Genomic DNA, 12,707 nt, shown 5'->3' on the forward strand with positions numbered 1-12,707 from the left:
TTGTATTTAGTTGTGTGGCCTTCAAGGGCTATACCAGTGTTGTAACTTGAATTGTTGAAAACTTTTAGAAAACTCTGACATAACCTTATATGCTCTTCCTTTTATTCACTTTTCCTAATGTCTCAAGAAAGAGTGTAAAAGAGATGGGGCTTCATAGGCACCTTTGTTCCTCTGAGCAGTTTGGATCTTCTCAGGTCTTTCAATCTGTCTATTTTAGAGTTGCCTCTTGCACTGTTTTTGAGTCTGAAATCTTATTTTCTGTTTTAGTCCTTTGTAGTGTCACATTCTAATTTTTAAGTCTTTTACAGAATTTTTATTGTTGTTTGTACTGTGACAGGAATCTACAATCCTGACTCGAGCCCAGAGAGGTTGAGGATTGAATGTTGCACTTTCTGCCTTCTTTTCTTCATATGGGAGTCCTAAGAGTGGAATAAGTTGACTGTTTTGCTTGGTCTAGGGAAAGACACTTCCCTGCTGCATGTGCAGTACCTTAACATTATGAATAAGGAAAGCACTCTCCTATCAATATCTGTAACGGTTCAGTGAAAAGCTTTTCTGTTAGTGAAGGAGGGAGGAAACCTTTCCCATCCCTTTGACACATGCATATACACAAAGAAAAAGCTAGAACAATGTGCATGTGATTTTTTTTTTTCCCAGGAGAATGCTTCAGTGCTAACCTTTTAGTCTGTGCTGAATGTGAGTAATCAGGACATTGATTTGTGTTTTGTCTTGTTTTCCTGTTCTCTTTCATATGCTTTTTTTCTTCCTGTATTGTAGACAGGCCCGAGACAGCTTTTGAGAAGGACCCATCCTGTGTGCACATAGAGTGATCGTTCCTAATTGTTTAGCTTTTCAGATGGCTTTTGGGTTATTTCTATTTATTTGCCATTTGCTGTTTCGCTTGGGCAGATCAAGTTCCAGGCCTAGGAATAATGTAGGGCTTTAACCTTGAAGTACTAAACAGGGAGGACTAATATGAGAATAGATTGGCACATGTGATATGTTCTTCATTGCACTTTCCCTGGCAGGTTTCTCCAGAAGCTCTGAGAGGGGACTTTTCAAGCCTGGAAACAGAGACAGAACATCTCCAGGCCCAGTTAAGTGACTGCCTGAAAGAACTGCACCAAAAAGAGCTCAGAATTCAGCATTTAAACAGTAAGGTACAAATTACATTTTCTATTCGCAGAGTTTGGGCCGAGGAACGTGAGGAAGAGGGTAGGCTTGAATAAGGCTCAGGGAGCAGGAATAGATCGTTCTGTTTTTGTGGGCATTCACTGAAGTGAACACAGAATCAGAAATATTAGTTAGAAGAGATCTCTGGAGATGATCTAGTACACCCTTCTGGTGCTCAAAGCAACACTGTCAGGAACATTAGATCAAGTCATCCATGCCCTTCCCTAGCCAAGTGGTGAAAACCACCAAGAACAGATATTCCAGAACCTCTCTCGGTCCTTGTCCAATGCTGCTCTACAATTTTAATGAAAATGTTTTTCTTAACGTCCAGCTTGACTTCTGTAAGCCACCATCTATGGTCTGTTGTTATATTTTCTGCCACTACCAAAAAGAGTTTCAATCTGCCTGCTTTATGACTCCCTTTAAGGTAACTGTAAAATACTGTAAAATCACCCTTTAGCCTCCTTTTACCAGGATAAAGCAGCTCAGCTCTCACAGGCATCACGTGCTTCAATCCTTTGACTATCACTGTAGCCTTTTTCTGGACTCTCTCTGTCCATTTTGAAACTGGGTCCCAAAACTAATCACCATATTCCAGGTACAGTCTTACTGTTACCAAACAGATCAGGTAGTAGCATTCCTCAGTCTGCTGGCCTTGCTTCTCCTAATGTAACCCAGGATACAATTTTCCTTGTCCACAATGAGAGTGTCCTCTTGACTTGTATTCAGCTGGGCAGCTGCTGTAATTCCCGTCCTTCACAGCAGAGCTGTTGCCTTGACAGTCTCTTCCCATCCTGTATTGATGCGTGGGTTTTGCCTCAGGTGCAGAAGTTTGCACTTCCCTTTATTGAACTAAAGATTTCTGTTGGTACAAGGTCCCTCTAGATTGAAGTTTCAGTCTTTGTTATGTCAGCCAATCCCACAAATTCAATATTGCCTGCAAATTTCCTGATGCTATACTGTGTCAATTTATGATGCTGTCAGTACTTAGCAATATGTACCTCAGGCAGGCCAGAGGAGTATTCTGTCCATTGCTGTCTGTCAAGCCATTGACCGCTACCTTTGAGTCCAGCCAATTTTGGGCCTATGTAGCAATTCATTTGTCCAACTGACAGCTAGATGAAGGGTTGGGGGGGGAAGGGGAGAGGGAGTGAAGGGAAGCAGGGGAAGGAGGAAGAGTGAGAAAGGCAGCAATAAAGCTTCCATAGATTTGTTGGCAATAAAATGATGATTAGGGAAACTGCGGGCCCTCTCCAGAAGGAAACGGGAGACCTAGTTATCCAGCATACAGAGAAGGCTGAGGTACTCAATAACTTTTTTGCCTGTCTTCACTGGCAAGTCCCCAAGTTGCAGAAAGTAAAAGTATGCTGGAAACTTTAGCCACAAGCTACTGTTGGAGATTATCACTGGTCTATGAACCTTAGAAATGTACAATGTGGTAATACCTATGTTCCCATTAGAATTATTAGCCTCAGTTACACAGAAAATTTCACTTTCACAAAAACGTTTGAGTTCTTTACTCAACAGTTGTCTTCTCTTCTCAGCTCTCTCAGGTATTTGAGGAGAAAAATGCCCTCTCCCTCCAGCTGCGTGGTAGCAGTCGAAACATCTGTGATAGTCACCAGCACTACAATGAGGTTCTGAACCGCTGCTTGGTGCTTGAAAGGCAGCTCCAGGAGCTGCAGTCTGCAGACAAGAGCATGGTAAGGGTCTTCCTCTGGGTGCAAGAGAGTGCAAAACTTACTGCAGATGGCTCCACTAAGCGTGCAGCATTGTAGCTAGTTTCTATCTTCTTCCAGTGCTCTATGCCATATATTCATGCTTTCTCGTAGGAGTCTTTTACAACAGATGCTGCTCCTGGAGCACCCCAAGAAAAGAGTGAGCCTGGAGGGAGTTACACACCTGAACTACAGGAGTTGCAGCTGAGGTAAAGAAAGCCTAAGAAACTGGGGGGCCAGGAGGAGTGTTAGTCCTGACGGAGATCTTCAGGCTGGGAAGAGCACAGTTGAGTTACACTTTGTCAGAGCTTTCAGCAGCTCATTTCCACACTAGGACTTTGTTGAAGTGGAGGTACTGTCACACATGCTTGACAGCTATATTTAGTTGTTTCTTTGCATAGAACTTCAAACAACGAAGAGACAACATTCAGTAGCAATTCTGGTTCACCATCGTCAGCCGAACTACCATCTTTGATTTGATGGGCTGGTTCCTTAGTAACTGCCGAAGTATATTAATTTGGCCTGGTCTCAGTGTTGTTAGTTGTTAGCCTGGTCTCAGTGTTGTTGTGAGTGTGTCTGGAATTGAAACCTAGCACATGATTCATTGTGCCCTTTCAAAACAGTTAGCAGAAGGTGGGGTCATGAATGACAAAGCCAAGAAGCTCGTTCCAGCTGTGACACAGAATCTTTAAGAGACTTATATTCTCACTCTTGATTTCCAAATAATTTAAATATATTCATGAAAAATACCCATCTTCTTTGTAAGTGGAAGGGAGTTGGAATCTGTTCACATACTGCATTATTGAATAGAAACAGAATAGTCTGTGAATTAGCCCATTTTTTCACATGTGCTTGGTTATTTTCTGACAGGTTGTCTGAAACTGAAAATTTACACAGCAGCACAAAGCAAGATCTGAGGTATTTAGAGGAGCAACTGGAGGAAGAACGGGACCGTCGTCTTGCTGTAGAGGAAGCACTCTCTGCAGCACAGGATCAGATCAGGAGGTGAGGGAGCTTGACCAAATGGGCAGTATTACCATAACAGTATGCTGATCATAGCTCTTTGTTCATTTCTGCACTTCATTGCATTCATATGTTCAACATGACATTCAACAATGTTTTAATGGATTTTAATGTATTTAATAACGTGACAGGTATAACAGATTTGGGATTGCCATTGATAAATACACTTACTGCGATAGTGCTAATATATGATAATAGTGCCAGCAGAATTCTATCCCGTTTATTCCTCAACAAAGGGTAAAGGCACAGAGCTTACCAAGAAGGTGTCCCTGTCTTGGTGGAGGAGAAAGGTCACATCCTCTTCTACGTTCAGAATTTCTTCTTCCCCTCCCCACCCCCCCAGCTCTTCACTCTAACTTCATCTTCTCATTTTTTTTTCTTTTTTCTTCTCCTATATACGTACACTAACTCCTAACACTCTTTTATATCCTAACCTTATCTATCATCTCTTCCCTCCCTGGGGTGACGTTTAGCATGATTTGGGTGAAGTGTTGAGTACTATAATCATACATGTTTAGCATGTACTACTTTAAGCTCATTATCATATTCAGGGATGTGAATTTTAATATTAATGTTACACATAATGAAGCAAAAGGTTACATTCATGCACAGTGGCCCTTAAGATTCTGCTCTGCTGCCAAAACAGGGCTGTCCCACCAACACAAGACTCCCTCCTTCAGCAACCTCTCATCAAGCTTGCGGACCTCCAACCGCAAAGTTTGTATAAGCGATAAACTAGAACAAGATGCTCAATTCCTCTTTGCCCATGGCTTGTGCTTCTCAGAACAAGTATGACTGTTCTCTACACTGTTGGACATTGAAATGACTATACCATGTCTATCCTTCAACTGTAGACAAAGACTGAATGAGACAACTGAGTGAAAACTCATGTAAGACAAATTCTGACTAGAAATGCCAGTTTTCTTAACGAATTATATTAACTATTGGAAAATATAATTTGGATATGAGAATTGGATGAAGACAAAAAAGGAGTTTTCAGGTATTTCATAGAATCATAGAAAGGTTTGGGTTAGAAGGAACCTTAAAGATCACCTAGTTCCAAACCCCCTGCCATGCACTGGGATGCCACCCCCCTAGATCAAGCTGTCCAGGGCCTTGTCCAGCCTGGTCTTGAACACCACCAGGGATGGGGCATCCACAGGTTCTCTTGGGCAACCTTTTCCAGTGCCTCACCACACTCTGAGTGAAGAATTTCCTTTTAACATCTAATCTAAATCTCCCTTCTTTTAGTTTTGAGCTATTCCCCCTTATTCTGTCATTGTATGCCTAAGCAAATAGTTGTTCTCCATCTTTTTTTATAAGCCCCCTTTAAGTATTGAAAAGCTGCAATGAGGTCTCCCCAGAGCACAGGATGCAGCTGGCCTTATAGGCTGCAAGCATGCACTGCTGGCTCATGTCAAGCTTTTCATCCATCAGAACCCCCAAGTCCTTCTCCGCAGGGCTGCTCTCAATGAGTTCTCCCAGTCTGTACTCATGTCTGGGATTGCTCCAAGTACAAGTGCAGCACCTTGCACTTAGACTTGTTGAACCACATTAGGTTCACATGGGCCCACTTCTTTAGCTTGTCCAGGTGCCTTTGGATGGCATCCTTTCCTTTTATTATATCAACTGCAACACTCAGCTTTGCGTCATCTGCAAACTTGCTGAGGGTGCACTTGATCCCCCTGTCTATGTCACTGATAAAGATACTAAACAGTACTGGTCTCAAGACAGACCCCTGAGGGAGTCACCAGCTTCCATCTGGACCTAGAGCCATTGACCACAACTCTTTGGGTGTGGCCTTCAAGCCAATTCTTTATCCACTGAACGGTCCACCCTTCAAATCCACATCTCTCTTCAGTTTAGAGATCAGGATGTCGTGTGTGACCATGTCAAAGGCCTTACAGAAGCCTGGGTAGATGACATTGGTCAGTCTTCCCTTGTCAACTGATGCAGTCACTCCATCATAGAAGGCCACCAGATTGATCAGGCACAATTTGCCCTTTATGAAGCCATGCTGGCTGTCTTGGATCATCTCCTTTTCCTTCATGTGCCTTGGCATTGCCTCCAGGAGGATTTCGTTCCATGATCTTTCCAGGCATAGAGGTGAAGTTTGCCAGTGTGTTCCTTGAGTCCTCCTTTCTACCCTTTTTAAAAATGGAAGTGTTGTTTCCCTTTTCCAGTCACCAGGGACTTCACCTGACTGACAGGACTTTTCAAATATGGAGATGGAGAGAGGCTTGGCAACTACATCAGTGAGTTCCCTCAGGACTCTGGGATGCATGTCATCGGGACCCATGGACTTGTAGCTGCTCAGTTACATCAGGCAGTCTCAAATCTGCTCTTTGTTTACAGCGAGAGGGACTTTGCTCCCTAAGCCCTCATCTACAGATTCAGAGAAATGAGAGATGTGAGAAGCCTGGCTGGAGGTGAAGACTGAGGCAAAGAAGTTGTTGAGTACCTCAACTTTCTCCATGCCTGTCATTATCAGTGTTGTTGTTGTTGTTGGTTGGTTGGTTGGTTTTGGGTTGTTTGTTGTTGTTTTTTTTTTACCTTCTTGTTTATCAGAGGGGGAACATTCTCCTTGGCCTTTCTTTTCTGGCCAATGTACCTATAGAATCCCGAGTACACAAACTTGCTGAGGGTGTACTCTATTCCATCATCCAGGTCATTGATGAATAAGTTGAGCAGGACTGGACCCAGTACAGACCCCTGGGGGACACCACTAGCTACAGGCCTCCAACTAGACTCAGCACCACTGATCATAACCCTCTGAGCTCTGCCATCCAGCCAGTTCTCAATCCACCTCACTGTTCACTCATCCATCCCACACTTCCTGAGCTTGCCTATGAGTATGTTATGGGAGAGTGTTGAAAGCCTTACTGAAGTCAAGGTGGACAACATCCACTGCTCTGCCATCGTCTACCCAGCTAGTCTTTCCAGCATAGAAGGCTATCAGGTTGATCAAGCATGATTTCCCCTTGGTGAACCCATGCTGACTACTCTTGATCACCTTCTCCTCCATGTGCTTGGAGATGACCTCCAGGATGAGTAATTCCATCACCTTTCCAGGGATGGAGGTGAGGCTGGCTGGCCTGTAGTTTCTTGCCCTTTTTGAAGACTGGGGTCACATGGGCTTTCTTCCAGTCCTCAAGCACCTCTCCATGACTTTTCAAAGGTGATGGACAGTGGGCTAGCAATAACATTCGCGAGCTCCCTCACCACTCACGGATGCATCCCATCTGTGCCCCTGGATTTGTAGGTGTCAAGTTTGCCTTAGAGATCTCTGACCTGATCCTCTTTGACCAAGGGAAAGTCCTTATTTCTCCAGACTTCCTCCCTTGTCTCTAGGGCCAGAGATTCCTGAGGGCTGGTCTTAAAAATGAAGACATTCAGCAACGAAGGCATTCAGTAATTCTGCCTTCTCTGTATCCTTGGTCACCAGGGCACTCACCTCATTAAGCAGCAGGCCCACATTTTTCTTAGTCTACCTTCTGCTATTAATATATTTGAAAAAGCCCTTCTTGTTGTCCTTGGCATCCCTTGCCAGATTTAACTCCAAATGGGCCTTGGCCTTCCTTGTTGCATCCCTGAATCCTCTGACAGTGTCCCTATATTCTTCCCAAGTGGCCTGTCCCATTTTCTACATTCTGTATATTTCCTTCTTCCATTTGAGTCCTTCCAGGAGCTCCTTGCTCATCCAAGCAGGTCTCCTGCCCCCTTTGCTTGCCTTTTTGCTCATAGGAATACATAGTTCTTGAGCTTGGAAGAAGTGATGCTTGAATACTCACCAGCTCTCTTGGACCTTCTGACTCATGGGATTCCTCCAAGTAGGTCCCTGAAGAGGCCAGTTAACTCTCCTGAAGTCCATGGTTGTAATACTATTTCTTGCCCAGCTTCCTTCTCGCAAGACCCTGAACTCTGCTATCTCATGGTCACTGTAGCCAAGGCTGCCCCCTTCACATCTCCAACAAGCCCTTCTCTGTTTGTAAGCACAGTATTCAGCAGCACACCTCTCCTCGTTGGCTCCTCGACCACCTGCATCAAAAAGTTACCATCAGTGCTCTGCAGGAACTTCCTGGACTGTTTGTGCCTCGCTGCATGGTCTTTTATACATACAGGGGGATGGAGAGTTCTTGTTCTCTGATAAAAAAACATCCTTAAAGAGTTGCCAGCTCTGTTCAGCTCTTTTGTCCCTAAGGACAGCGTTCCAGGGGATCTCGTCCACTAGATCTTTAAACAGCTCAAAGTTTGCTCTTCAGAGATTCAGGGTTCTGACTTTGCTCTTCTCCCAGGCCCATATTCCTCAAGATCACAAACTCAACCAGGGCATGGTCACTGCAGCCCAGACTGCCTCCAATGTTAACCTTTTTAATGAGTCCATCTGCATTGATGAGCACCAGGTTCAGTAACGCTTCTCTTCTGGTTGATTTGTCTAATGCATCGACCAGGAAGTTATCCTCAACGCACTCTAGGAATCTCCTGGATTACTTACAGCCTGCTGTGTAGCTTTTCCAGCAGACATCCGAGTGGTTGAAGTCCCCCATCAGGATGAGAGTGTGTGAGCATGATGCTTCTTGTAGGTGAAGCAAGAAGTCATCATCAACAGGCTCCCCTTGATCAGCTGGCTTGTAGCAGGCCCCAACCACAAGGTGCCCTTTATTGGTCTGGTCCTTAACTTTTCCAAATCAATCCATTCCCTAACACAGAGGGCAAGACCCAATATTTCCAAGGGTTTTGTCTCTTCAGTAAGCACCTATCTGTCTTGGGCAAAACAATCTTGACTTGATGAATTTCACTGAATTTAAATTTATTGCCAATGAATATAAACTTTGGGTATTGAGAAACAACTAAATTAGGGTAAACACTTCTCCCTACCTCAGGCTCAACTTCAGTGTAGACACTTCTCCTCCCCCTTTCCTAGTCTCCACGCCTGTTTGCACCTTACATTATACTCATTCCCTTCAGTGAGGCAAAAGGCAGCACAAGAGGTTGGAGTCAGTATGCAATGATTTCTTTCTGCTGCTGCTCCTTGCTTCTTACTTATTTCCTCTGCTCTGCTGTGGGTTCCTCTACTGGCCTATCATGATCCAGAAAGGGAAGGAAACTGCCCAACCCAATGATCGTAATGATCGTAACAGTGAGTTTGTAGGATTCTGTGATACACAAGGACACACAGGCTTTATTCGCTAAGGATTTCTATTTATTACTAATCAGTGTGAATCACCACTAGCAAGAATGCCATGATTAATCAGGCAAATACAGATGGAATTGTATTTCTGACAAAATTGATTGGTGTCACTGGGGGAAAAAATAAATCCGTCCTTCTCTAGTTGGACCTTCCCTTCTGTACTGAAGATGTACTGTTGGTGTTCAAGAAGTGTTTGGAAAATGTTCTTAAGGTGTATGGTTTAACTGTTAGGTTGCCCTGTGTGGAGTCAGGAGTTGGACTCGATGGTCCTCATGGGTCCCTTCCACTGAGGATATTCTGTGATTCTAAGATGAAAGATAGATAAGCTATTACAGATATTACCAGGAGGCAAGCATGCATAGATATAGATATATGCAACAAGTGTCAAGGATGTAGTACCAATTAATAGTAATATCACTTAAGAGTAGTAGAAATGCAATTTGAGGTAAGAAAATCAGTAATGTAACAGCAGATATGATTTGGGAGTAATTATAGGTTTTACAAAGTTATCAGTATTACTATGACAGTGAAAATACTTATGACAAGCTTATCAATACTTTGACAGCAAACAGACTTATGATAGGTTACCCTTATCAATTCTAGACTTATGACAGATTATATACATACATATTCATAGAACTACCAGTACTGAATGCATCAAACAGATCCTAAAAGGGAACAAAGGAAGGGGCTGGTGGTAATGTCAATAAAACAATGTCCAAAAAGACTGACTACCAAACAGGTCAAATACGGACAACCCCAAGGGGCCCAGAAAGGGAATAAAGTAACAGAGTCACACTTCAAAGTTGAAGTTGTCACCACTTGAGGAGTATTAGGGGGGTTAGGAGTAGACCTGGCCAAGTCACAAAGTTAACCTGAAGTTCCAGCAAAGCTTCGACTTGTTTAAGGAGGGAAAATGGAACAAAGAGATGTTTCTCAGAGAGAAAAACTCTGTCTTGGGTGAAAATCAGGCCCATTTTATATTATTGAGACATAAGAAGGAGTAGGACAGCATGCTTACGTAATCAACAGGTGCTGTTAGTAGTGGTCTTCTTGCTGAGAGAGTCAATAAATAAAATTTCTTGTTTCTGCTATTTTCCTTTAAACAAAAGCTTGTTTCTCACATCGATTCCCACCTTCTCAGATGATAAGTTGTTCTCCTTTTCTTGTTTTGTACTGATCAGCGGAGTGGTATCTTCAGGATGCCTCCCCATTATGAGTATTCAGCCACACTTCAAGGATGTTGGTTCCCAGGCTCATTTAATTAGGCCAGGTTCTTGGGCTTGGCTCTCAGATCGTCAAACCTTTTGTTATTACAGTCAGGTTACCCCCATAACTGCTCCCATCATGGCTGCAGGCTATTCAGGGGAATACCTGCTCCAGTGTAGCTTCCTCCATAGGCCACAGTCCCTTTGGGGATGTAGCTACTCCAGCATGTCTTATCTTTGAGACACAGTCCTAGACATACTTTCTCCAGCATGGAGTGTCTCCTTACAAGAGTGAATCTCCATCTGTGTTGCCCAGAATGTTCCTTTCCACATACCACCTCCTGTATCTTCTTCTGTGCCCACATGTGTGTCTTCTTCCTGCCCCTATGAGCTACCACCCTTTCTTTAAATAAGCAAATGCACAATATGTTCCTCTGATGTTTTGGCATGCAGTGAGGTGTCATCATCCATTGCCAAGCTAGATGAAAACATCTGTCAATGGCACAGGGCAATTCATGGCTTCCTACCATACAGTCTCCCCCTGCAGCTCCCTGTTACCAAAACCTTGCCACTTATGCCCACTTTATCCCAGGTTACTTGACAGATACCATTACAGTCAGTAGAGAAAAGGAGTCTGACATAGACTAGATGTTAAGATTAGGCAGTGTGAGTCACATGCCTGTTTCTTGTCATTGACTATAAAAGCATTTTTTGTCACTTAACTTGTTTGTAGGTACTTGAGCTGTGTGCATCTCCTAGAGGTTTATTTAAATCTCACTGTTGGAATCTTTTACAACAAAACACTGGCTTTCTTTCTGACACAAATGCTGATTCTGACAAAAAATAATGGTCTAGATAGAAGAATTCTGGACTAAGTTTCCTGGTTATTCCACAACTCAGACAACCTTTGCTCTTTCTAGCATTAAAGTCTATGAAAGCCTCCTACAACTGATTTCACTTCACTAATGCTAACCCAAAGATTTGACGGGTGCTGCTTGTGCATTTCATCCCTTAATAGTATCTTACCAGTCTTGAAGATCTGTTACTGGGAAATAGTTAGCAAGAACCAGCACTGTTGAGACCGGAGCTGGCTTCCAAAATATTTTCATGGAATTTAAGATAATTAAATCATATGCCCTGTCGTCTTTCAAATCACATGCTATTAAAGTTCACTTAAAAGCCCCCATGCACAACACAGACACCTCAGTTAAGTTAGAGATTGAAATTCCTGAAGAGGAAAAGCAGCACCAAAAAAGAAATCAAGAGTTCTGAATTTATAGGACATAAATTAGGAGAGAAAGGACTTCACTGCCAACAACTGAACTTCCCTCTACTGGTGAGGAATGGTAATCATGCAATATGGAAATTTTCTATTTTTCTCTGACTTTGGACACAGAAAGAGGCTACACTGAGCAAGTATAACGATTATGGATTAACAATATGCCAACTCTGTTACATTTTCACTAGCCTACAGAAAATTTGGCAATAATTTAATTTTGAAACCATATTTAACGAAATGAAAGAGGACTGTTGCTACTTGGATCACCCAGTCCTTCTACTCATTGATTTAATGTTTATTTGTTTTTGTGGCAGGTTGCAGTCAAGTGAGTGGACATCTTCCTTAAGTGGTAGCATTGATATGACTCCAGGTCATGAGCATTCCTTGCTGATTGACTCCATGGATAATAATTTCAGCAAAGTAAGAATTTTCATTCACAGCTCTCGATGACATGAGCCCTGGCTGATGTAAGAAAATGTGAACTGAAAACTGTGAATCAATAGCAGCTAAATCCTTCTGTAGGCATATTTAGGTCTGTAAAGGTCTGGTAGGTTTCTGCTCTTGGCTTGCTCTGCTTTCCATGCCAAAAGCCACATACTGTTCTAATTGTTTTTCTGCTACAATCTGCAGAAACAGAGTAAGTTTCAGAAGCCACTGAAATGTAGAACAGCATTGTTTGTGCCCAGGATCTGGTCCCAGGTTCCTTGTGGCATAGTCAAGGCCCCAATGGTGAGCAACAGGCAAAGTCTGTGCAAACATCTTACATACGAAGTATACATGTTACTGGCCCAGCATCTGCAGTGTCTGGAGAGCCTGACCTTTTATTTAGCAACCATCTCAGTTTTCCCTCAGCCACTATCTTTCAGCCTGTGTCAGGCTGGGATCCAAAGTGGAGAGATGCTTTTTCACTGTACTGAATAAGAGTCTGACAGCCACTTGTCCTGTTTTGCTAAGGAATAAACTCTGCTGAAGAGCTTGGCCTCTTATCTCTTCAGCATTTGGGGGTGGTGCTCCCAAGAGCAGCATCGCTGGAAGTAGGGCAAGAGCCACAACTGGATGGAACCCTCTGCTAATGCTGGAGGTTTGTCACTAGAATAGACAGTTTTCTCTTTGTT

The 12,707-nt window shown here is 43.1% G+C and overlaps 1 protein-coding gene across 23 annotated transcripts in view; it reads left to right on the forward strand.

The window, feature by feature from the left end:
• GOLGB1 (golgin B1) overlaps positions 1–12,707 on the forward strand; it is a 70,417-nt gene that overhangs the window by 55,395 nt on the left and 2,315 nt on the right. For all 23 annotated transcript variants that reach the window (XM_050708196.1, XM_050708197.1, XM_050708199.1 and 20 more), the window contains 5 exons: positions 1,029–1,160; positions 2,718–2,876; positions 3,006–3,100; positions 3,762–3,896; positions 11,907–12,012. In XM_050708196.1, the coding sequence (XP_050564153.1) occupies positions 1,029–1,160; positions 2,718–2,876; positions 3,006–3,100; positions 3,762–3,896; positions 11,907–12,012 (627 nt within the window). The remainder of the gene's footprint in view (positions 1–1,028; positions 1,161–2,717; positions 2,877–3,005; positions 3,101–3,761; positions 3,897–11,906; positions 12,013–12,707) is intronic.

Source organism: Cygnus atratus, chromosome 1 (genome assembly GCF_013377495.2).
Source record: "Cygnus atratus isolate AKBS03 ecotype Queensland, Australia chromosome 1, CAtr_DNAZoo_HiC_assembly, whole genome shotgun sequence".
NCBI lineage: Eukaryota > Metazoa > Chordata > Aves > Anseriformes > Anatidae > Cygnus > Cygnus atratus.